The sequence below is a fragment of the Hyperolius riggenbachi genome, chromosome 9 (assembly GCF_040937935.1).
Source record: "Hyperolius riggenbachi isolate aHypRig1 chromosome 9, aHypRig1.pri, whole genome shotgun sequence".
In the NCBI taxonomy this organism is placed as follows: domain Eukaryota; kingdom Metazoa; phylum Chordata; class Amphibia; order Anura; family Hyperoliidae; genus Hyperolius; species Hyperolius riggenbachi.
In genome coordinates, this window is record NC_090654.1 from 44,137,345 (window position 1) to 44,163,777 (window position 26,433).

The 26,433-nt window shown below is 47.6% G+C and overlaps 1 protein-coding gene across 3 annotated transcripts in view; it reads right to left on the reverse strand.

The window, feature by feature from the left end:
- Positions 1-26,433, reverse strand: part of KLHDC8B (kelch domain containing 8B) — a 199,627-nt gene that overhangs the window by 22,016 nt on the left and 151,178 nt on the right. For all 3 annotated transcript variants that reach the window (XM_068252617.1, XM_068252619.1, XM_068252618.1), the window contains exon 5: positions 8,872-8,973. In XM_068252617.1, coding sequence (XP_068108718.1) covers positions 8,872-8,973 — 102 coding nt within the window. The remainder of the gene's footprint in view (positions 1-8,871; positions 8,974-26,433) is intronic.

Here is a 26,433-nt window from a genome sequence, read left to right on the forward strand (position 1 = left end):
GCCATCTGCACTCTCTGCCACCGAACATTGAGCCGGGGAAAGACCAAGACCCGCGTAGGGACAACTACCTTACGAAGGCACATGATTACAAAGCACAAACTGCAATGGGATGACCACCTGAGGAAAAGCAGCACACAAAAGCAAAGCCACACACCGCAGTGGAAGATACCATGCCACAAATATTTATCAAAAAAGGCGATACCCAAATTGTACCGTGATGTTGAAAGGAAAGTGGTGTCATCTCTGGCACACAGCGTTGGGTCAAGGGTCCATCTGACCATGAATACCTGGTCTTCAAAGCACGGTCAGGCCTGCCCGAAGACTTTGTCAGTCCCCACACACAGCATCTCTGCCTGCACGCTATGTGACTACCTGCCCCAAGACTGAGTCGGTCCCCACACAGCATCTCTGCCTGCAGGCCGCTTGACTGCCTTCTCCGCCACCACCAACAGGGTCCAGGAGTCCAGGCGGATTCCTGAATTTTTAAGGCCGCTGCTAGCAGCGGCCGCTATAATAATTTTTCTGGTGCGTGTACATGCCTACCTAATTTTTCTGACTGCAGTGCGGCTGCAACAACAAAACAAAAGGCATGTACATGTGTCAATTCCTCTTCGTGATTGTTACCTTACCGCGGTGAAAGGGCTTGCATATCACAATGAAGCAATGACAGGCTAAATGAGTGTGTTGGGGGCACACCCAAGATAATAAGGTTGTTGCTTCATTGTGGACAAACCAAATACGGTCAGCTGGACACTCAGTCACTGTTGTTCTGTCATTCAGCTACCTCAGCCCGACCATATGGGCTTGAAAACCGCCATCACCTGCACTCTCGCCATGGTGCGCACCAGTCCAGCATGGCCGTCACTACACAAACAGCTGTGTGCGGTGCGTTACACAGTGAGTTTAGTCTGTCAGTGTGAAGCAGTACACTAATTACACTACCTGATTGATGTATACACATGCAAGATGTTTTAAAGCACTTTAGGCCTCCAATTTAGCATGCAATGTGATTTCTGCCCTTAAACCCGGCTGAGCATCAAATTCGGATTTTTCCCCGGGACTTTTGGCATCTATCCCACTCCGCCATGCCCCCCTCCAGGTGTTAGACCCCTTGCAACATTTTTTCCATCACTTTTGTGGCCAGAATTAGTGTTTGTAGTTTTGAAAGTTCGCCTCCCCATGTTCGCGAAGTTCGCCGTTTAGCAAACTTTTTTCGCATGTTCGTGTTCGAGGAACCTAAAATCGGAGGTTCGAGACAACTCTAGTTACAGACCTCATATTTCACTATTGTAGATAACTCCAGTGAAAAACATATCCTCTAAAGCTTTAAATTAAAGTACACCTGAAGTATTTATTTACATTTCCTGGCGTCCTGCTGATCTTTCATGTGTTAGGCAGCACGGTGGCGTAGTGGTTAGCACTCTCGCCTTGCAGCGCTGGGTCCCCAGTTTGAATGCCAGTCAGGGGGCACTATCTGCACGGAGTTTGTATGTAATACCCATGTATGTGTGGGTTTCTTCCGGGCACTCTGGTTCCCTCCCACATCCCAAAAAACACATAGATAAGTTAACTGGCTTCCCCCTAAATTGGTCCTAGACCAGCGCTGGGCAAACTACGGCTAGGGGGCCATATCCAGCCCGCGGGCCGTATCCAGCCCGCTTGCACTGTTACTCTGGCCCGCCAACAGGCGGCCGGATTCCTCTCCTTCCCCCCTTCTGGCAGCTAGCGTGTAATATGCTGGCACATACATTGTGATAGGGACAGAATTTAAATGGTGTAATAACCGAGACAAATGGGCAAATAAAATACATAGGTTTTTAATTATGATAGCATGCATTATTTTAAAGCTATAATGGCCGAAAAAAAGAGAAATAATATTTTTTTTTTTTTCTTAATATTCCTGTGAAAATGCATTTAGAAAAAAAATAATTCTTAGCAAAACGTTCCACCCAAAGAAAGCCTAATTGGTGGCAGAAAAAACAAGATATAGATCAATTAATTGTGATAATTAGTGATAAAGTTATTGGTGAATGAATCGGAAGTGAAAATTGCTCTGTTGCATAAGGTGAAAAATCCCCGCGGGCTGAAATGGTTAAATCTTATTGCGCGTGTTAATGAACTTAATTCTAGCGTGTGCATGTTACGCCGTGCGCCACTGGCAGCGTAGCATGCACTCCTTAGCAACCACCGCTCCTTGTAGCGCGACCGCGATACTATGTCACTATTGCCGGACATTTACAAGTATCGGCCATTGCTAAGGAGCGCACACTATGCTGCCAGTAGCGCACATCGCATGCGCGTGCTAGAATTAAGCTGCACTTATTTTAATAACGCACACAGTAAGATTTAACTCGCACTGTTTCTGTGCCGTACGCTTAATGAATCAAGGCCTATGTCTTAACCTAACTCTACTCTCACACAGGACCATTCCTCTACCGGTTCCTAACCCTTAACACTCCCCATCCCCCACCCCCGCTTGGCGCTTAACTGCTGCAAAACCCCGAATTTGTGTGAAAGAAGGGATATTTGGTTAGCCTGAGGCGCCCAATAAATTCACGGGTGCTGAGACTTCCCGATATGCAATTTGTAGCTTCCCTAATTATAGGGTGACACTTGACGGTGCTCTTTTTTGCTGTTCTGATTTGAAGTGAACCAGAGACAAAGCACCCTCATGTATTTACCATATAAACCAGTGGGAACATTAGAGAAAACACCTACCCTGCTCTCTGTTTCATTCTCCACTGCTCAGCCTGCTTGTTATCAGCCCTGATAAAATCCCCGACTGAGCATTCAGTCTGGCTTTGCTCAGGAATCACTATAGCTGAGTCTGTCTTCTCTGAATTATTTTCTAGCCAAAGCCCGCCCCTTTCTGGCTCTGCTATAATGACTCAGCTATAATGATTCCTGAGCAAAGCCAGACTGAATGCTCAGTCGGGGATTTTATCAGGGCTGATTAGAAGCAGTGTGAGCAGTGAAGAATGAAACAGAGAGCAAGGTAGGTGTTTTCTCTAATGTTCCCACTGATACATATGGTAAAATACATGAGGGTGCTTCATCTTTGGTTTCTCTATCCGGTGGTCGTTCATCAAACTGCAATACGTAGTAAGACTCTGCATGTGCATCCCGCTCTTTTTACAGGTCAACTTTGAGCCATAAAGTTACTGGAAAGCGAAAGGAATATATGAGCAGAGTAGCTTAATGGCTTTGACTGTGAATACTTTCTAAGTTAAGTATCACAAACAGTCAACACAGCCGACTTTATAACTTGGGTGTTCTGATGTTTGCCTGCTGGCCAAATAAAAATAAATATCACGAATCAGTTTAAAAATAACCACACGGGCTTTGGTGAAGGCCCTCAATCACGTTCCATGCTTGCCTTGTAGGCAGATGCTATTACTGCCAGGTGGACAATAACAGCCTTGATGGGTGGCCGGATTAAATGCATATTTGAATCCAAACTATCGTGAGTTTAAATTTAAACCCTGGGTATGTGTTTAGGCCCAGACGGAGCTGCCTGCCGTGGTTAATGTACGTCATTAATTGCTCTCTGTCAGATAAAAATGGAAGCGTGGGTTCAGGGATAAATCGGGAGATAATCTTGTAAACTGAATACACTACGCTGTTATTTTTATCTGTGACAAGAGCGCATGATGTCATTTACAAAGCAGATACACATCTCTCCCAGCAGACATCATTCAAGCAATTTCACACACTAGGGAGAGTACTGCACTGCCAGGCTACAAGGACATTTATTTAAAGTGAACCTCCAGACTAAAAATTTACTCAGCAGCACTGAAAAGGCTTGGTGTTTCTTTAACCTCCTGGGCGATAATCCCGAGCTGAGCTCGGGGTATATCGCGCAGGAGGATTTCTCAGGCCCTGGTGGGCCGATTTGCATAATTTTTTTTTTGTTACACGCAGCTAGCACTTTGCTGCGCAGCGGCTATCATGTAGCGAGCCCTGGACTCGCTACATGATTTAAATAATAAATTTTTTTTTAAAAAGTGCTGCGCCCCCTCCTGGGCGATGCAATTGTATCGCCCAGAGGGTTAACAGTTTCATAGCATCAGATCTTTGTTTTTCTTAAATAAGCCTTATTTTTAGCTTTACAAAAGCTAAGCTCCGCCCCATCAAAGAAGACTGCCCGGGCTTTTTTTCACTGATGCTGTGCAAAGCATGATGGGATTTCCTGTGCTGTTGTTCACGTTGCCTAGCAACTGGGAGGGGTGATCAGCACACAGGACAGTTGGAACTGTGTCTCATGCTCCCTGTCACCTCCTTTCAACCAAAAAGATGGCTGCCCTCATGAAATCAAACATTTGCCAGTTCTTTTAAAAAAGGGTGGGTAAGAGATTATGTTACCTATCCATTTTAATTAACATAACTAATGTAACTTAAGGACAGTATGTTTGTTTAGGCTGAAGTTCCTCTTTAAAAGAAACCTGAGCTGAGATGATAGAAGTATAAGCATTTATACTTACCTGGGGCCACGCCCGGATTTACATCACAGGAGCCCATAGGCACAGATGTCCTGGCACCCTAGACTTCGCCCTCCATGAACTTACAACCCCCCGCCAAACCGCTCCGCAAGTGTGCTGGATGGCCCAACTGTCACTTCTCACTTACTTCCCTTGCCCGTCATAGGTAGCTACTACAGGTGTCCCTTGAATAGAAACCGTAAACAAGAATTGAACTTCATCCCAATCAGTAGCTGATACCCCCTTTCCCATGAGAAATCTTTACCTTTTCTCAAATAGATCACCAGGGGGGTCTGTATTGCTGATATTGTGGTGAAACCCCTCCCACAGTGTGATGTCAGCGCCGCACAGCACTGAGGTGCTGACATCACACTGTGGGAGCCTTGCTGCATTGTGGGAAATAACAGCTGTTTCCAACTGCCAAAAAAGCAAGCAGCATCTCCTTCCAGTGACATCACCTGCCAGCGGTAAAAATGTCACCATGTGGTAAATGTCAGACTGTAAATCAGGGAGAGGAAAGATTTTACAATGAGAAAACACTGACTAAATCATTTATACATAATGAATGTAAAAATTAAGCATGTTTTTATTACATTATTTTCACTGGAGTTCCTCTTTAAGGTGGCCACACACGGTACAATGAAATGATCCAATTTTACAGCAGTTCAATAAAAAAGATCGTATTTCCCCAAAAATGTAAAGCTTTTTTTGCATTCAAGCAAGAAATCCGATTGGATTTCCCGTATTTATGCAATGAAAGTTGATCGGGGATGGTGGATTTTTCTAATCAAATTTTTATGAAAATTGAATGGTGAGTGGTAGATTGTCAGTATATTAATATACACACCCTAGCAATTTTCTCAGTTTCCAATCATTTTTTTTTCATAATTGAGGAAATATTGAACATAGGTGTGTGGTACATTGGTCAGATTTTTGAAATGTTACAATCAGTCACAAAAATTGATTACAATTCTTGAATTGGAAAGATATTTAAAAGGTGTGAAGGATCCTTTAATATTAGCTAGCCAGAGGTACTCTCAGTATTAATAGCTATAGGTGACCTCAAGTATTAGGTAGCTAGAGGAACCTCAGTATTAAGTAGTTAGAGGTGCCCCCAAGTATTAGGTAGCTAGAGGAACCTCAGTATTAAGTAGCTAGAGGTGCCCCCAAGTATTAGGTAGCTAGAGGAACCTCAGTATTAAGTAGCTAGAGGTGCCCCCAAGTATTAGGTAGCTAGAGGAACCTCAGTATTAAGTAGCTAGAGGTGCCCCCAAGTATTAGGTAGCTAGAGGAACCTCAATATTAAGTAGCTAGAGGTGCCCCCAAGTATTAGGTAGCTAGAGGAACCTCAGTATTAAGTAGCTAGAGGTGCCCCCAAGTATTAGGTAGCTAGAGGAACCTCAGTATTAAGTAGCTAGAGGTGCCCCCAAGTATTAGGTAGCTAGAGGAACCTCAGCATTAAGTAGCTAGAGGTGCCCCCAAGTACCGTATTAGGTAGCTAGAGGAACCTCAGCATTAAGTAGCTAGAGGTGCCCCCAAGTATTAGGTAGCTAGAGGAACCTCAGTATTAAGTAGCTAGAGGTGCCCCCAAGTATTAGGTAGCTAGAGGAACCTCAGCATTAAGTAGCTAGAGGTGCCCCCAAGTATTAGGTAGCTAGAGGAACCTCAGCATTAAGTAGCTAGAGGTGCCCCCAAGTATTAGGTAGCTAGAGGAACCTCAGTATTAAGTAGTTAGAGGTGCCCCCAAGTATTAGGTAGCTAGAGGAACCTCAGCATTAAGTAGCTAGAGGTGCCCCCAAGTATTAGGTAGCTAGAGGAACCTCAGTATTAAGTAGCTAGAGGTGCCCCCAAGTATTAGGTAGCTAGAGGAACCTCAGCATTAAGTAGCTAGAGGTGCCCCCAAGTATTAGGTAGCTAGAGGAACCTCAGTATTAAGTAGCTAGAGGTGCCCCCAAGTATTAGGTAGCTAGAGGAACCTCAGCATTAAGTAGCTAGAGGTGCCCCCAAGTATTAGGTAGCTAGAGAAACCTCAGTATTAAGTAGTTAGAGGTGCCCCTAGCTGAAGGGAGATCTCATCAGTGGAAAGCAGAGAGCAGGGTGAGTAACCTCTCATGTACATCCTCATCAAGGTTCTGCATAGGGAAGGAGGCGCTCAGGGGGGAGGGGGGGGGGCGGATGGGACTTTCCATCTTCAGGCGCATGTAGACATGTGCCTACAGTGCCTTATGGTAAAGCTTCCTCCAGCCCCCTGTAGGCCGTGGGCTCCCTCGCATCCTTGGTCGCGCTCCCTTTACCAGGAGTGTTCTGTGCCTGTGCAATTACAGTCTTAGCGAACTGCACATGTGCAAGTTGCTCCTGGCCATGGAAACACGATTGGGGGGTACACACGGCCGGGACTGTGTACATGCAGTGAAGCACGACTGGGGAATTTGCTGGAGAAGACTGCAGGAAAAGAGAGGACAGAGAGGGAGGCCAGAGCCTACAGGTGGCTAGAGGAAGCCCCAGGTTAGTATAAATGCTTACAGTTCTATCCTCTCAGGTACACTTCAGTCATTTAGCAGCCACATATAGCAAAACGATATGTGTGCTGCAGTGTGTCTTCCCCAGCCTGGCAGGGTATGCAGGGCGGAGGAGGGAGCTGTTATATTGACCTGTTCTGGGCAGCTGGATCAGCCTCTCCTCTCCTCCACTCACAGCTCTGCAATGCCAACATCCTCCTCTGAGTTCCTATCACATGATATGGCATGTGATCATAACCCAGGGGATGGTGTCAGCGTAGCAGCACCGCCAGGTGGTGGAAGAGGGGTAATGGATGAGTCTATTTCGTCACCCCTCTTCCACCACCAGGCGGCGCTGCAACGCTGACACCATCCTCTGTGCTACGATCACGTCATAGCATGTGATCAGAATGCAGAAGAGGATGCTGGGAGTTTAGTGCCGGGGGTGGATGAAGAGTTGATCCAGCCGCCCAATAATATAAAAAAAGCTCCCTGTACCGCTCTGCATAGCTGCACTATGCAGCTAAATGATATATCCTGGCAGAAGATGCCCTGCCCCTGGCACGCATTATCCAACTAAAGATCATGCATGCAGTGCTGTTAATATGTTAATAGGCCATTTTTTGGCACTAGAGCCTGGCGAATAGCCCACGGCGAACAAGGGATGTTTGCATTCGCCCCCTCAGGCCAATACATGCGGTGTTCGATTTGCCCCCTATACTGAGCCAACCAGGAGAAGCTCCACCCTGTTACTCCTTTACCACTGGATTCTCTGGAGTTCTTTTGTTTAGTCCATATAACCCGGGCTGCCAAATTTACCATGTAAAATGTTCAGCTTATAAATCATATACTCGAGTATAAGTCTAGAAATGTAGGTCTGACTAACTAAATTAAAGTATAGGGGTCGACTTATCTATAAGCCAGAGGCAACACTGAGCAAACTGAGTAATTTGTGTACTATTAGTGACATTCCCATGTGCAGCAATTTATCCAGTGGTAAGTGACACTTTCTTGATAAAGGAAATGCCAAGAAAACACAGGTCTGAAAGTCCCGGCCACAACAATTAACAAGAAATAGGACAGGGGAAAAAATACTGGGCTAAAGTGCTCACTGGAGGGAGAGTGGATAATTTCTCCACTTGGGAACCTGTAGGAGTTATTGGCTGCACTTAAAGAGAGACTGAGGCCATTATCAATATCAGTTTTTACCATTTATTTCTTTTAAGGACCCCGAGGCAGAACGAGGGTTCTATCACCCCAAAATCCCCAGGGCAATGTTGGGGGAGCGCTTCCTGATTGAGGCAGAGCTTTCCGCTGTAGCTCTGCCTCTCGTCGCATCAATCCACGCTGATCGCTGCCTCTCTCCGCCCCTCTCAGTCTTCTTTCACTCAGTGGGGCGGGGTGAGGCGGAGATCCGCGGTGGATTGACGCGAATGGAGGCAGAGCTACAGCGTTAAGCTCTGTCTCCCTGGGCAGCAAAATCCACAACTCGGAAAGTCATGGATTTTGCACAGGGGATTTGGTGGGTATAAACCCCTCTTTTTGCTGCGGGGATGCTGTGTTTTATGTCTGGCAATCATTCTTAAACGAAATAAAAGGTAAAAACTGATTTTTATAGTGGCTTCAGAGTTTCTTTAAGGGACAGGGACTTAGGGGACAGGAAGGGGTTAATGGTTGCAATACTGTATGCAGTGCAGTCATTAACCAATCCTAGGCCCCAAGTGCAGCCATTTACTTTGCTGGGTAGACTTATACATGAGTCAATAAAAATTCCAGCTTAAGAGAGTCGAACATTGGAGTTGACTTATACACCAGGTAGACTTATCTTCGAGTATATACAGGTAAGTAGTTGGATCAGAAAAATAATTTATTAGGTCAAGTAAGCTTTGACTCACCAAGTCCTCCTGCAGCGATGACGTAGCCCCCCAAGTACCCGGCAACAAAGTCGGCCCTCTTCTCCCTCATCCGTGTGGAGCGGCCGGGTTTGCTCCAGACGCCTGCAAGAAATAAACAAAATAATTGATTGCGCGTCTACTTCTGCCATTTTATTTCTGTGGTTTTCAATATGTTAGCTTTTTGGGTTTTTTGGGGGGGAGAAAAGTTAGTTGCGAGAGGGGAAGTAATAACAGCAAGGAACGCGGAGTGCACCGAGAGCCGGGGACATCACAGGACCTGCTGACAGGATGATGATGACAATGCAACTCCAAGTGTCAGTTCTGGTAAACGACTTTATTCTCCGCGAGGTGCGCTATTCATAGCGCCGTCACTGTCATTGGCAAACAAATAAACACGTTTCTAAGGGTGCTTTTGTGTACTTCTGACAATAAGAAAACTATCGATTGCATAAACAATCTGTGTCAACCTGAGGTTTTGACTTTTTTATGTTTCTGTAGTGCTTTTCTGTATAACAAATAGTTTATTTTATGGCTCATTAGGCACAGTAGTTCTCTTGGCAAGATAACAGGGTATTAAACGTACATGCTGAGAATACGAGTAATAAAAACGAGATGTCCCTGACAGATTTCTCAGGGGGGCCTCTACATAGATACAGCCAGGGAACAGGAGGGCCTCTGCATGGATACAGCCAGGGAACAGGAGGGCCTCTCTCTGCATAGACACAGCCAGTGAGCAGGAGGGCATCTGCATGGATACAGCCAGGGAACAGGAGGGCCTCTGCATAGACACAGCCAGGGAGCAGGAGGGCCTCTGCATAGACACAGCCAGTGAGCAGGAGGGCATCTGCATAGACACAGCCAGGGAACAGGAGGGCCTCTGCATGGATACAGCCAGGGAACAGGAGGGCCTCTGCATAGACACAGCCAGTGAGCAGGAGGGCCTCTGCATGGATACAGCCAGGGAACAGGAGGGCCTCTGCATAGACACAGCCAGGGAGCAGGAGGGCCTCTGCATGGATACAGCCAGGGAACAGGAGGGCCTCTGCATAGACACAGCCAGTGAGCAGGAGGGCATCTGCATGGATACAGCCAGGGAACAGGAGGGCCTCTGCATAGACACAGCCAGTGAGCAGGAGGGCATCTGCATGGATACAGCCAGGGAACAGGAGGGCCTCTGCATAGACACAGCCAGGGAGCAGGAGGTCCTCTGCTTAGATACAGCCAGGGAGCAGGAGGACCTCTGCATGGGTACAGCCAGGGAGCAAGAGGGCCTCTGCATAGACACAGCCAGTGAGCAGGAGGGCCTCTGCATGGAAACAGCCAGGGAACAGGAGGGCCTCTGCATAGACACAGCCAGTGAGCAGGAGGGCATCTGCATGGATACAGCCAGGGAACAGGAGGGCCTTTGCATAGACACAGCCAGGGAGCAGGAGAAACACTGCATAGATGCAGCTAGGGAGCAGGAGGGCCTCTGCATAAACACAGCCAGGGAGCAGGAGGGCCTCTGCATAAACACAGCCAGGGAGCAGGAGGGCGGGTGCATAGACACAGCTAGGGAGCAAGAGGACGCTGCATAAATGCAGTCAGGGAGCAGGAGGGCCTCTACATAGACACAGCTAGGTAGCAGGAGGGCATCTGCATGGATACAGCCAGGGAACAGGAGGGCCTCTGCATAGACACAGCCAGTGAGCAGGCGGGCATCTGCATGGATACAGCCAGGGAACAGGAGGGCCGCTGCATGGGTACAGCCAGGGTGGAGGAGGGCCTTTGCATGGGTACAGCCAGGGAGCAGGAGGGCCTCTGCATAGACACAGCCAGGGAACAGGAGGACCACTGCATAGACGCAGCCAGGGAGCAGGAGGGCCTCTGCATGGATACAGCCAGTGAGCAGGAGGACCACTGCATAGACGCAGCCAGGGAGCAGGAGGGCCTCTGCATAAACACAGCCAGGGAGCAGGAGGGCCTCTGCATAAACACAGCCAGAGAGAAGGAGGGCGGGTGCATAGACACAGCTAGGGAGCAAGAGGACGCTGCATAAATGCAGTCAGGGAGCAGGAGGGCCTCTGCATAGACACAGCCAGGTAGCAGGAGGGCCAGTGCATAGACACAGCCAGGGAGCAGGAGGGCCTCTGCATAAACACAGCCAGGGAGCAGGAGCGCCGCAGCATAGACACAGCCAGGGAGCATGAGGGCCTCTACATAGACACAGTCAGGGAGCAGGAGGGCCAGTGCATAGACAGCCAGGGAGCAGGAGGGCCAGTGCATAGACACAGCTAGGGAGCAGGAGGGCCTCTGCTTAGATACAGCCAGGGAGCAGGTGGGCCTCTGCATGGGTACAGCCAGGGAGCAGGAGGGCCTCTGCATAGACACAGCCAGGGAACAGGAGGGCCTCTGCATACACACAGCCAGGGAACAGGAGGGCCTCTGCATAGACACAGCCAGGGAGCAGGAGAAACACTGCATAGACGCAGCTAGGGAGCAGGAGGGCCTCTGCATAAACACAGCCAGGGAGCAGGAGGGCCTATGCATAAACACAGCCAGGGAGCAGGAGGGCGGGTGCATAGACACAGCTAGGGAGCAAGAGGACGCTGCATAAATGCAGTCAGGGAGCAGGAGGGCCTCTACATAGACACAGCTAGGTAGCAGGAGGGCATCTGCATGGATACAGCCAGGGAACAGGAGGGCCTCTGCATAGACACAGCCAGTGAGCAGGCGGGCATCTGCATGGATACAGCCAGGGAACAGGAGGGCCGCTGCATGGGTACAGCCAGGGTGGAGGAGGGCCTTTGCATGGGTACAGCCAGGGAGCAGGAGGGCCTCTGCATAGACACAGCCAGGGAACAGGAGGACCACTGCATAGACGCAGCCAGGGAGCAGGAGGGCCTCTGCATGGATACAGCCAGTGAGCAGGAGGACCACTGCATAGACGCAGCCAGGGAGCAGGAGGGCCTCTGCATAAACACAGCCAGGGAGCAGGAGGGCCTCTGCATAAACACAGCCAGAGAGAAGGAGGGCGGGTGCATAGACACAGCTAGGGAGCAAGAGGACGCTGCATAAATGCAGTCAGGGAGCAGGAGGGCCTCTGCATAGACACAGCCAGGTAGCAGGAGGGCCAGTGCATAGACACAGCCAGGGAGCAAGAGGGCCTCTGCATAAACACAGCCAGGGAGCAGGAGCGCCGCAGCATAGACACAGCCAGGGAGCATGAGGGCCTCTACATAGACACAGTCAGGGAGCAGGAGGGCCAGTGCATAGACAGCCAGGGAGCAGGAGGGCCAGTGCATAGACACAGCTAGGGAGCAGGAGGGCCTCTGCATAGACACAGCCAGGGAGCAAGAGGGCCTCTGCATGGATTCAGCCAGGGAGCAGGAGGGCCTCTGCATAGACACAGCCAGGGAGCAGGAGGGCCTTTGCATGGATACAGCCAGGGAGCAGGAGGGCCTCTGCATAGACACATCCAGGGAGCAGGAGGGCATCTGCATGGATACAGCCAGGGAGCAGGAGGGCCTCTGCATGGATACAGCCAGGGAGCAGGAGGGCCTTTGCATGGACACAGCCAGGGAGCAGGAGGGCCTCTGCATAGACACAGCCAGAGAGCAGAAGGGCCTCTGCATGGATACAGCCAGGGAGCAGGAGGGCCTCTGCATAGACACAGCCAGGGAGCAGGAGAGCCTCTGCATGGATACAGCCAGGGAGCAGGAGGGCCTCTGCATAGACACAGCCAGGGAGCAGGAGGGCCTCTGCATGGATACAGCCAGGGAGCAGGAGGGCCTCTGCATAGACACAGCCAGGGAGCAGGAGGGCCTCTGCATGGATACAGCCAGGGAGCAGGAGGGCCTCTGCATAGACACAGCCAGGGAGCAGGAGGGCCTCTGCATGGATACAGCCAGGGAGCAGGAGGGCCTCTGCATGGATACAGCCAGGGAGAAGGAGGGCCTCTGCATAAACACAGCCAGGGAGCAGGAGGGCCTCTGCATGGATACAGCCAGGGAGCAAGAGGGCCTCTACATGGATACAGCCAGGGAGCAGGAGGGCCTCTGCATGGATACAGCCAGGGAGCAGGAGGGCCTCTGCATAAACACAGCCAGGGAGCAGGAGGGCCTCTGCATGGATACAGCCAGGGAGCAGGAGGGCCTCTGCATAGACACAGCCAGGGAGCAGGAGGGCCTCTGCATGGATACAGCCATGGAGCAGGAGGGCCTCTGCATAGACACAGCCAGGGAGCAGGAGGGCCTCTGCATGGATACAGCCAGGGAGCAGGAGGGCCTCTGCATAGACACAGCCAGGGAGCAGGAGGGCCTCTGCATGGATACAGCCAAGGAGCAGGAGGGCCTCTGCATGGATACAGCCAAGGAGCAGGAGGGCCTCTGCATGGATACAGCCAAGGAGCAGGAGGGCCTCTGCATGGATACAGCCAAGGAGCAGGAGGGCCTCTGCATGGATACAGCCAGGGAGCAGGAGGGCCTCTGCATGGATACAGCCAGGGAGCAGGAGGGCGGGTGCATAGACACAGCCAGGGAGCAGGAGGGCCGCTGCATAAACACAGCCAGGGAGCAGGAGGGCCTCTGCATGGATACAGCCAGGGAGCAGGAGGGCCTCTGCATGGATACAGCCAGGGAGCAGGAGGGCCTCTACATAGACACAGCCAGGGAGCAGGAGGGCCTCTGCATGGATACAGCCAGGGAGCAGGAGGGCCTCTGCATGGATACAGCCAGGGAGCAGGAGGGCGGGTGCACAGACACAGCCAGGGAGCAGAAGGGCCTCTGCATAGACACAGCCAGGGAGCAGGAGGGCGGGTGCATAGACACATCCAAGGAGCAGGAGGGCCTCTGCATAGACACATCCAGGGAGCAGGAGGGCCTCTACAAAGACATAGAAGGGGGCCATATGCAAATCACAGTACTGGTAGAACAGAAGTTTTATGCAAATAATGCAAAATTCTATTGTATACTCCACAAAACAATGTGACGCGCAATGAACACGAGCAGCTGATTACAAGCTCTTAGCAGGGACGGGTCCATATACAATAGAATTCTGCCTGAATCAGACAATTAAAGCCTTCAAAGGGGAGGTAAGTCCACTGCTACCTCCCATTTTTAACCTGTTTTTAATGTATTTTATTCTTCCTGGTGCCTCTATTACCTATTCCTATATTTAGACTGCTAAGGACTCTATTGTGGAGGTATTTCGCTTGAGTTGCTCAGATCAGGATTCTTCCAACTTTCCCCACTCTATTCATGTCTTTAGTTCTCCCCTAACATTCTCCTGATAGCTGCGTTGTCAATCATCTCTTGCTTCTTTAATCTGAAACTCAATTTCCATAAATTCAATATACCTTGGCGTTTCCTTTCTCTAAGTTATGCTTTATTACAATATCTTCCCCTGATAGCCGGTCTTCTGGGCTTGGAGATCTTTCAAACTCTGAGAATCAGCAGTTTAGTTCCTATCATCAAAATCATATTTAAAGAGGAACTCCAGTGAAAATAATGTAATAAAAATATGTATGTATAAATTATTTAGTCAGTGTTTGCTCATTGTAAAATCTTCCCTCTCCCTGATTTACATTCTGATATTTATCACATGGTGACATTTTTTACTGCTGACAGGTGATGTCACTGGAAGGAGATGCTGCTTGGATTTTCGGCAGTTGGAAACAGCTGTTATTTCCCACAATGCAAAAAGGTTCCCACAGTGTGATGTCAGTACTTCAGTGCTGTGAGGCGCTGACATCACACTGGGAGGGGTTTCACCACAAAATCAGCCATACAGAGCCCCCTGATGATCAGTTTGAGAAAAGGCATAGATTTCTCATGGGAAAGGGGGTATCAGCTACTGATTGGGATGAAGTTCAATTCTTGGTTATGGTTTCTCTTTAAAATTACATAGTTACCTGAGCTGAAAAAAGACATACGTCCATTGAGTTCAACCAGAAAATAAAGTACAACACCAGCCTGCTCCCTCACATATCCCTGTCGAAGCAAACTTGATTTAAACATGCCAGGGAGCAGGAGGGCCTCTGCACGGATACAGCCAGGGAGCAGGATGGCCTCTGCATAAACACAGCCAGGGAGCAGGAGGGCCTCTGCATAGACACAGCCAGTGAGCAGGAGGGCCTCTGCATAAACACAGCCAGGGAGCAGGAGGGCCTCTGCATAGACACAGCCAGTGAGCAGGAGGGCATCTGCATGGATACAGCCAGGGAACAGGAGGGCCTCTGCATAGACACAGCCAGGGAGCAGGAGGGCATCTGCATGGATACAGCCAGGGAACAGGAGGGCCTCTGCATAGACACAGCCAGGGAGCAGGAGGGCCTCTGCATAGACACAGCCAGGGAGCAGGAGGGCATCTGCATAGACACAGCCAGGGAGCAGGAGGGCATCTGCATAGACACAGCCGGGGAGTAGGAGAGATTCTGCATAGACACAGCCAGGGAGCAGGAGGGCCTCTGCATAGACACAGCCGGGGAGCAGGAGGGATTCTGCATAGACACAGCCAGGGAGCAGGAGGGCCTCTGCATAGACACAGCCAGGGAGCAAGAGGGCCTCTGCATAGACACAGCCAGGGAGCAGGAGGGTCTCTGCATAGACACAGCCGGGGAGCAGGAGGGCATCTGCATAGACACAGCCAGGGAGCAGGAGGGCCTCTGCATAGACACAGCCGGGGAGCAGGAGGGATTCTGCATAGACACAGCCAGGGAGCAGGAGGGCCTCTGCATAGACACAGCCGGGGAGCAGGAGGGATTCTGCATAGACACAGCCAGGGATGCATAGACACAGCCAGGGAGCAAGAGGGCCTCTGCATAGACACAGCCAGGGAGCAGGAGGGCCTCAAGCAAACTTGATTTAAACATGACACTGAATCCACTATGGTTCACAATGAGATGAACTCAGCATCTGTCCAGCACAGAAGTTTTGGACTTCTCTGTAGTCTGTGATAGGACCCATGGACAACCCTGTCCAAAAAAATTTAAACCAGCCGGGTTTGTCCATTGAGGAAACACAGTGGGAAGAAAACGGACATGATACAAACAAGTACATGTGAACCAGTGCATAGAAAATATTTGACCCATCCGTTTGTTAAAATGTTAAGTAACGGACATTGTGTAAAACAAGGCAAAAGGTCCATACCCACAGCAAGATCTCGCATAAAACTTTGATTTGTTTTGATTTCTTGAAAGGCCACAAGGGCCCGGGTCTTAGGCAGTAGCAGCCCAAGGTGGCACTGGGACCTGAAAGAGGGGTTGTTACAAATGAAAGAGGATGCTGATAATGGGGAGCAACACATGAAAAGCGAGGCTGATGCTCAAGAGAACTGTGTATGAACAAGAGAATCTGCAGTACACGGATGAAACACATGGAAAAGGGGGCGGTACATGAAATAGGAGGGGCGCTGCTGTACATAAAAGGGGAACCCCAACATACTTGGCCTAGGGGCACAAAAAGTATAAATTCCACCTTGTTTGTTTCCCGTGATATATGTGTAACCATTGTTTGACGAAAAATCATCAAACGAGGGTTTAAGACAGCCTACGAACTGCAACGACTGTTCGTTTTGAAAGACCGTCATGATAGATCACATCAGAAGTGTTCTTAAAGAGAGCCCAAGGTGGGCTCATAAAATAAAAAATAAAAAAAGTAGGCGATTTGATTGGGGGTGGGGGGGTGGGGTGGGGTGGCTGAGGGGATCGAGTAGCTTTAAAGCGGAATATAACCCAGCATTTCATCTTTGCTCTAAAAAAATATTCACAGCAGATTAAATAGCAACCAGCATTTTTTTTTTTTACTAGACCAGCATTCGATAAGTTACACACAGAGCTTGAAAGTTCAGTGTAGTGAAATGTGGACGCATCCGAACTTTAGATAATGTTATCTTGTGTTTACTTAAATGTATCAAGTGAGGAATGTGACACATCCTCTGACTGTGGAGAAGCAGCTCAACACAGACAGAGAGTCAAAGCAAGTCTGCCTTCAATACATAATGAATAAAGCCAGTTATTAATAAAATGCAAAGTCAGCTCACAAAGCAAAAAACTGTACTTTTGGGAAACATATAATATCTACGGTAAATAATTAATAATACTTATGCACAAATGCAAATATGATAGCAAGTAGAAAAACATGTTTGTATTGAATATTATGTCAGGGTTGCAAACCGCTTTAAAAACGGCCGCTCCCTGCTGCTCCTGTGGGCCGCAATGGCCCACTTTCACTTTCGTGCCCTCTGGGTCATGATGGAAAGAGAGATTCATTCTCTTACCAGCGTGCAGGGAGGCGGGGTAGCAGCAGGAGGCGCAGCCAGGGGGAGAGAGAGCTGCCCAATAGCAGTTCTGGAGACCCTGTAGTAACGCCCCTGGCGGGCATTTTGAACAGGGAATCCCTCTCCCCTGTGTTTACCTCCGAGATAGTGAGATAGCAAATATTGTCGCTAATCTCAGGGGGCCATAGAGCGGCGTAGGGGGGGGGGCAGAAAGCGTTGGTGGCATGTCATGAGGCAGAGAATATGCCTCTGTGTCACATCTGCCACCCCCACCCTCACCCCCACCCCCTCAACCACGTCGGGTTCTCGTTAAAGACTTTCGCTAAAGCCAATGGACTTTAGCAAAATATTGATTCATTTGTTTCATTTGAAGGCTTGTAAGCACGATCGTTCATGCCCTGTAGTCTGCGTCCCACCAAATGCACACTGAAAGATATATCGGGGAATGATCGTCAGCGGAGTTCCCCGATCTTATCTTTCTGTGGGTACTCAGCATAAGGCTATATTCTATGCAGCCTTCCCACCTTTTCTATGGGGAAGCATTAAAAATGTTGTTTTTGCTGCTTGCCTTAATGTAGAGATATAGAGGCAGCCCATCTGGCTATACAGTCCTGGCCAAAAGTTTTGAGACTGTCAAAAATATTAGTTTTCACAAAGTTTGCTACGAAACTGCTTTTAGATCTTTGTTTCAGTTGTTTATGTGATGTACAGAAATATACAGTAATTATAAGCACTTCATACGTTTCAAAGGCTTTTATTGACAATTACATGAGATTTATGCAGAGTCAGTATCTGCAGTGTTGGCCCTTCTTTTTCAGGACCTCTGCAATTCAACTGGGCATGGCATGCTCTCAATCAACTTCTGGGCCAAATCCTGACTGATAGCAGCCCATTCTTTCATAATCACTTCTTTGAGTTTCTCAGAATTAGGCCCAGTGCACACCAGATCCGCAATACGCTAGCAGTTTTAGGAGCTGATTTCAGAGCGATTCTAGGTATGTTTAGAGAGGTTTTCTAAACATACCTAGCGGTTTTGGGTGCGTTTTTGTGTGGCAGATTACACATATTGTTACAGTAAAAGCTGTTACTGAACAGCTTCTGTAACAAAAACGCCTGGCAAACCGCTCTGAAGTAGCGTTTTCAGAGCGGTTTGCGTTTTTCCTATACTTTACATTGAGGACGAAACGCTTCCGAAATCCGCAAACGCGCAGCAGGAGGCGCGTTTGCGGCTTGGCAAAAACCTCAAACCGCCGGTGTGCACCATCCCATTGCAATACATTAGCCAAGCGTTTTTCCAGGCGGATGCGGCCGGCGGATCGCTACGAAAACCGCTCGGTGTGCACTAGGCCTAAGTTGGTTTTTGTTTGTCCACCCGCCTCTTGAGGAATGACCACAAGTTCTCAATGGGATTTAGATCTGAGTAGTTTCTAGGCCGTTGTCTTTAAAGTGGACCTGAACTCTTGCACAGGACACAAGGAAAACAGAGAAAAATGCACCCTGTATGTATTTAGAGAGTTTAGCCTGTCTAATTCCACCTCATCTGTGACTAATCACAAGTTGTAATTTGATCTCTCCCTGTGTCAGCTGACTGCCACGGCAGATAAGCTAATTTGAAAGCACAGGATGTTAACAATATGTCTGCTTCCATGAAAACAGGACGTAGACACACCGCAGATTTATTGCAGGACTGGTATCAGTTGTTACAAAGAAATGTGTTTTGTTTAAAGCTTATTATGCTGTTGCGAATCTTTTAGAGCAGAGAGGCAGTTCTGAGTTTAGGTCCACTCTAAGTGGGTGCATATCAGCATGAGCCCTCTCCAGATACATGACACTTAGGTGCTGCGTCCACTTTAACATTTACAGCCAGTAGTGTCTCCGGCCCTTCAGATGATGGGACTCGATTAAACAACGGTAATGAACAACACTCTGCTGACCGAACGCAGCGGCTCGTAGTGCCGGCGAGCATCTGTCAGCCTTGAAATTGGTTTCTCTGTATGCGGAGGAGCCCTTGGGACCCAGGTGTGCTGCCAAATGCAGGGGCCTTGACTTCACCGAATTAGATCTAAGCCCGGATGAACACGTTTTAGATCTTAATAATCGCCTCGCAGCTATTCAGAGCGGAGGGAGATTGAATTCTGGACGGGGCCGGCTATTTGCAGCTGCTGAGATTGGGGAGAGATGAGCCACCCCAGCGGACAGAGATGTGACAGAGCTGCACCCACCTCTATACATTTACACCTCTCACAGCTCATCTCTCTGTGCAGGAGAGCAGGTAATGATGGAAGGTCAGTGCTGTGCACAATGCAGAGACACACATCCCAATGCTCTCTTTCTCCAATGACATACTGTATAAAATGAATGTTTGCCTTCATAAAACAGAAGGTATTTGCAATTACTCTGAGGTGTCCCACAATGCATCACTCCTGCATGTGCAATTCATCCTTTGTTGTCCCTGTAAGCTAACCACACCTCCAGATCCGCTGGAATGCAATGATGTGCATAGCTCCCAATTGTCCCTATTTTGGAGGGACAGTCCCTCTTTGGGAGCCCTGTCCCTCTGTCCCACTCATTTTCCCCCTCATTTGTCCCTCTTTCTATGTAAATATATATATATATATATATATATTTAATATATATATATATATAATCATTATGGTATGCATGGCTAGGGGTGTTGCGAGGGCGTGATCACGGGTGTGGCATGGGCGTGGCTTAAGTGTCCCTCTTTCTCATCTCAAAAAGTTGGGAGGTATGGATGTGTCAGCTTGTTAATTGTACAGAGCCACAATAATTCAACATGCATACATACTGTTTCAGATTGGTTGATCCTCATCAGTGCATGGCATGGATTTATGTGGCTCTGTGGGGTAGGACTTGTAGCACCCAGTATCCTACCCCATAAAGCCACATTAATCCAGGCCACTGGAGCGCGACTGTGAACGGCGCGGCCACACGCTCGCACAGGTGCAGAAGATGCCGACCTGGCTAGGTTGGCCAGGGACAGCACGGTAGTCGTCTGTGAGGGAGCACTTTGCGGTAAGGTATATAATTCTTATCTATGGAGGTGGACTTTTTGCCTATGTATGCCTAGCATTGCGCTGTGCACAGTTATTGCCACTTATACGTGCACACATACTGGATACTGCGTTGAGACAATTCAGGGCCGGGCCGAGGCATAGGCTGGAGAGGCTCCAGCCTCAGGGCGCAGTGTAGGAGGGGGCGCAGAATTCATTCAGCTGTCATTCCTAATTGTGTTTGAAGCAGAAAGAAATAATAAAAGGGGATGCATAGCAGTGACTGCAAGCCAGATAACTACATATTAAGGTGTTGGGGAGGTTGTGGGCCCTGTGGCCCTCTTAGTCTAATAGCAATCAGTGTGTGACGGCTGGGGTGGCAGGGATGGAGGGGCGCACTTTGGTGTCTCAGCCTTGGGTGCTGGAGGACCTTGTCCCGCCTCTGAGACAATTACTTGTATTTTTTGCATTATTGCATTGTTTTGCTTGTCACATTTGGCTGTATTGATCTGTATTACTGTAATCGAGCCCGTGTCCCCCCCATTATATATGTTTGATTACATACATATCATGAAGTGATTGCATGAACTTTATATACTTGCAGATGTATTTGCCTGCTGCTTGTAGCAGTTTTTAATTGTTTTTATCTCTTTTGATACATACTGCACTCATTAAATAAAGATTTCATATTTTGGAGAATTTATCTTTCACTTCACTATTTGTTGCCACACGGATGGCTTTTCCTTGTTGTGTATAATCTGGCTAGGTTGACATCTGCAACAGAGGGGACCCAGGGACACTGGAGCTGCGGCAGGGGACATATTGGCTCCTAGGAAGCCCCTGGCTGTGGCTGGATGGTGTAATGGTTAAGGGCTCTGCCTCTGACACAGGAGACCAGGGTTGGAATCTCGGCTCTGCCTGTTCAGTAAGCCAGCACCTATTCAGTAGGAGACCTTAGGCAAGTCTCCCTAACACTGCTACTGCCTATAGAGCGCGCCCTAGTGGCTGCAGCTCTGGCGCTTTGAGTCCGCCAGGAGAAAAGCGTGATATAAATGTTATTTGTCTTGTCTTGTCTTGGTAAGTAGAACTTTTTTTTTCATTTTCCTTAGATGTGTCCTTTAACCACTTGAGGACCACAGTGTTAACTTCCCCCCCCCCCCCCCCCCCCCACAAAGACCAGGCCATTTTTTGCTAAATTGGCCACTGCAGCTTTAAAGAGAACCTGTACTGAGTAAAAATATTTAAAATAAACACATGAGGTAACTTCAAATGAACATTACATAGTTACCTTGCCATCAGTTCCTCTCAGAAGCTCACCATTTTCTTCTGACAATAATCCCTTCCAGTTCTGACAATATTTTGTCAGATCTGAAATATATCAGTTGCTGTCAGTAAAATATCAGTTGCTGTCAGTTATAGCTGAGAGAAAAACTGATGTACCAGGTAATGTCCATGTTTCCCTATGGCTCAAGTGGGCGATGTTACAGTTTAACTGTGTGCTGACCAGAAAGCTGTTATGGGTAATGGCCATTTTCAAAATGGAGGATGGAAAATTCCCTTGATCACAGTGAACAAACAGGGCACGGGACAGGAGAAAGACACTGAGGAGTAGACTACATGGAAGGTATGTATGACTTGTGTATGCCTATTTTGACTTTTAATTTTCAGTTCAGGTTTTCTTTAAGGCCTCGCTGCAGGGCCGTACAACTCTGCACTCAAGTAATTCCCTCCCTCTTTTCTCCCCGCCAACAGAGCTTTCTGTTGGTGGGGTCTGATCGCACCCCAGATGTTTGTTTATTTTTTTTATAAATCTTTATGTTCTTTTTTTAAATAAATTTCCCTATTTACTACTTATTTCCCTAACTCCCTCCCTTCCCCCAGCCAGCCAATGACGGCGATCGGCTGTCATAGGCTTCAGCCTATGAGAGCCGATCGCTCTCCTGTGTCCCAGGGGGACAGCCGTGTCCCAGCGCTGCGCAACATGTTGGCGCTTTATAAATACAATAAATAAATGGCTGTCCCCAGTACAGGGCAGCCTTAGATCGCAGCGCTGCAGTATGTTAATAGAAGGCGGTTTTGCTGTCTAACAGTCTCCTAGCAGTGATCGCCGCTGTGAGACTGAAGGCAAGCTCCACTATCCAAGCAGGGATGCGCGTGCAATCTCCTACAAAATAGGCCCGCAGGACCTTACGTCAATCGGCGTTAGGCGGTCCTGGGGCTGCCGCCGCGGCCACGCCCATCGGCGTGCCGCGGCCGGCAAGTCGTTAAATTGAACTCGAAGTAAAAATAAACGGATGAGATAAACAATTATATTTATCCTCCTACTTCTAAAACATTACTTTTTTAAGTATCCCATGTTTTTTTTTTATATTTAAACATTAAAGTAGGTTGAATTTTTTACTGTCTCTAATCAGTGGCAGTCTATTAAGTGTCTCAGAGTTAGAAAAAGGTCAATAGTTTCCACCCTGACCTCAGAAGTTGTATTTTGCCATGAAAACTTGTATGGCTGTAATTTGCTTATCTGTGATGTTTATTATGTTCCTGACAAGGTACCGACGATACAGAAGCTGTCATTTCCATGCCTAGAAATAAACTCCTTCAGGCAGCAAAATAAAACAGCCTGGTTATTCCTTTGTTTTGTACTGTACATGCACATGATTGTCTCATCATGTCACATATCACTACAAGTGCACTTGAAGATTCCTGGACACCTTTTAATGGCTGCCACCCATAGCGATCAGATGCAACCGCTAGGGCGACGGTTCAGGGACTCAACGCTGTATAAATGCATCTCTGTGCAATCGCTACAGATGCACGGGATGGCAATAATGGTGTGCTACATGCCAACTAGTAATGAAATTTGGCATATGTAGTATCATTTTACCAGAACAAACCAAATAATGTAGTTTGAGGTGTTTTATAACTGTGGCACTTGACATGTGAACATTAGGAAGGGTGAAAGATGGACAAATTTGTATTTTCTACATTCACACTTATTTTCTCCTACAAAATACCTGTAACATTGAAAAAATATGACCCAAAGAAAGCCTGCATTGTACCAAAAGAAAAGAATATATGTATTACTTTTAAGGCATGGGTAATAAAAATGTTATTGCTGTGTCAATAGCAACAAAGGAGAAAGGCCAAAATTGTCAGGAATCTTAAGGGATAAAAACCCAGGAATGTGAAGCGACTAAAGTGGTCTGAAAGCCAGCATTTCTACTTTGCTCTAAAAGATTCCTCACAGCTTGAGAACATCACTAAAATGGTTAAACAAAGCACTTTGTCCTGCTATTCAGCATCAAATCCGCATCCAAACTGGAGATAACAGTATATTTGTTCACATTCCAATGTTGTTACAATGGCTATCATTCATAAAGCATTTCCGCATGCGGAAATGCTGAAAACAGCTCACTTTACCGACCTCTTAGGGAAGTCTCCATTCATAAAGGCTCTTTCCGCATGCGAAGCTGACATTTCCGAGCAGAGCGCTAAATCACCGCCTTGTGCAGTGATTATCATAAAAAATGTAACATACTGTCAATTCATAAAGATTACCGCAAGCGGTATGAGGGCGGGGAATACCGCCCCCTCAGATGTGGCGATAACAATGTTAAGTTAATGGAGACACAGACCTCCCAGGCAGCTGCAGTAGAGCGGAACACGGAGAAATGTATCAACTCCGCAGCTTCTCCTGTTTCCGCAAGCCTACCGCCTGCCTACCGGGAAATCTCCGCACTCCTATCGCAACTGTATCCTTTTCTATGAATGCCCACACAGAAGTCTAAAATACCGGCAGCGGTGTTTTTCCGCACTGAGTCTCATTACCGACAAAACCTTTATGAATGATAGCCAATGTGTGTAAACACAGTGTAACAGGTGAAAAGGAGCTCTCTGTCCTACAGGCACACACACAGTTCAGAATAGCTCATTAGAAGATGTAAATATATAATAAAAAGCAGTTTGAATAAAATGCAATGCCAGCTTTCAGGGTACGATAAACTACACTTTGGAAACTTGTAATTTGTAAACAGACTATATTACTTATGCACACAAGCAAATATGATAACTGTAGGAGTAATAAAAAGTAGGGAAACACGTTTTTATTTAATGTTATGTTGGAGTTTCAGACCACATTAAGGTTAAAAATCTAAGTTTAAAGAGACTCTGTAGTAAAATTTTCAGCCTCATTTCTTCCATCCTATAAGTTCCTATACCTGTTCTAATGTGGTCTGGCTTACTGCAGCCTTTCCTAGTTGCACAGTGGCTGTATTATCTCTGTTATATAATTTAATCTTCTTTCCTCTGACAGCTTTTTCGGGCTCAAGCACTCAAGCTGGAATGTGCTGCTCTGCTTGTGATAGGATAGAAGCTATACACACCCTCTCCATGCCCCCTGCAGGCTCTGTGTGAGTCACAGACTGAGCTCCTCTCAGCCTATCACATGCTGGTTAGCAGCCATGTTTTTTGTTTGTAAACACTGCCTAAAACTGGCAATTACAAGCCAGGATTGCAGCAGGGAATGGCAGAAAAAGCACAGAGGGGCCCAGGAGAACATAATGAATAGAATGGTATATTTTTTATTGAAAGAATTTTAGAGTACAGATTCTCTTTAAAGCTTTGACTGTTCTTGGTACATGAGGGCAGGTTTTTTTTTTTCTATATTTTACTCAGGCTCCATACAGACTAATCTTGAACTACTGCACTGTCAGAGGCTTTTCTCAGTCACCCAGGAGCTTTGTGATCTCTAATTAGTTATTATTCACAGTTACTGTACAGTATGATTGGACTGCAGAGAAGCTGTCATTTACAGCCCTGGATTCTTAACCCTTACAGTGAGAAAAAAGGAACACTAGTTCTATGTCGGAATAGGACTTTACGCACACACATCAGTTTAGGTGCCCCTTGAAGGGAACCTGAAAGGATAAAAGTGTTCTGGATCCCTTAGAGCCATCTTGGTCTTCTCTGCATCGCCTCCTTGCACTGCATAGTCCTCTGTTGCAACATCTGACTAATGTTGAAGAACCCTTCGGGTCTCCACCAAAGGCTCGGAAGTACTTGGGTCTCCGAGTACTTCCTAAAGCAAAAGGCTCTGCACTATACATAGGAATAGACTTAAAGCCTTTCAAGGAAACTTAAAGAGACAGCCGGCGGGAAATTCAAACAGGGGCCCGATGAGGGAATGAGCAGACCGAGAAAGGATCGGTAACGCTCTATAGGTTCCAGAGCCTTCCCTGTTCTAACTACTTAACTTTCTTTTCCTCGATGGCTACAGGTATTCTTTAAAGTGGACCTGAACTCAGAACTTCCTCTCTGATCTAAAAGATAAGCAACAGCACAATAATCTTTAAGGGAACACTATCAATAACCAAGTGTTCAAAAATGAAAATGTGCAAATAATGTCTAAGTAGCTGTGTAAACATATTCCTACTTTTCATGTTAAATATCAGAAGCAAAAGCTTTAATTCGCTGTGTGTAGATTTTAGCTGCATTGGAATTATTCATTTGCAAAGGTGAGTCTCTGCTTCAATATTACACACCCAGCCAGTGCTGTTCTTTACATGTGTGACTACAGCAGAGTTATATGAAAAGCCTCAGGTGTCAGGTTTCACACACAATTACAAACAAGATACATTTCCTCTGCTCTCTGCCCAGACAGCTCATTCAGAGAGACACAAGCAGCTGCAGTTAAAGTGTACCAGAGCTCATATAAATAAAAAGATTTATACATACCTGGGGCTTCCTCCAGCCCCATACGCTCCGATCGCTCCCACGCCGTCGCCCTCAGTCTTCCCGCAGCTCCGATACCGGGTCCCCGCACTTCTGTCAGTTGGTGCCAGTCTGATGTTAAAGAAGTGCACCCTCTACATATCTTTCCAGCAGCTGCATCTTTTTATTTATATGAGCTCTTAGTCCCTTTAAGCTAGTGAGACCAATCTCACACACATAGTTACATAGTTATTTTGGTTGAAAAAAGACATACGTCCATCGAGTTCAACCAGTATAAAGTACAACACCAGCCTGCTCCCTCACATATCCCTGTTGATCCAGAGGAAGGCGAAAAAACCCTTACAAGGCATGGTCCAATTAGCCCCTAAAGGGAAAAATTCCTTCCCGACTCCAGATGGCAATCAGATAAAATCCCTGGATCAACATCATTAGGCATTACCTAGTAATTGTAGCCATGGATGTCTTTCAACGCAAGGAAAGCAACTAAGCCCCCTTTAAATGCAGGTATAGAGTTTGCCATAACGACTTCCTGTGGCAATGCATTCCACATCTTAATCACTCT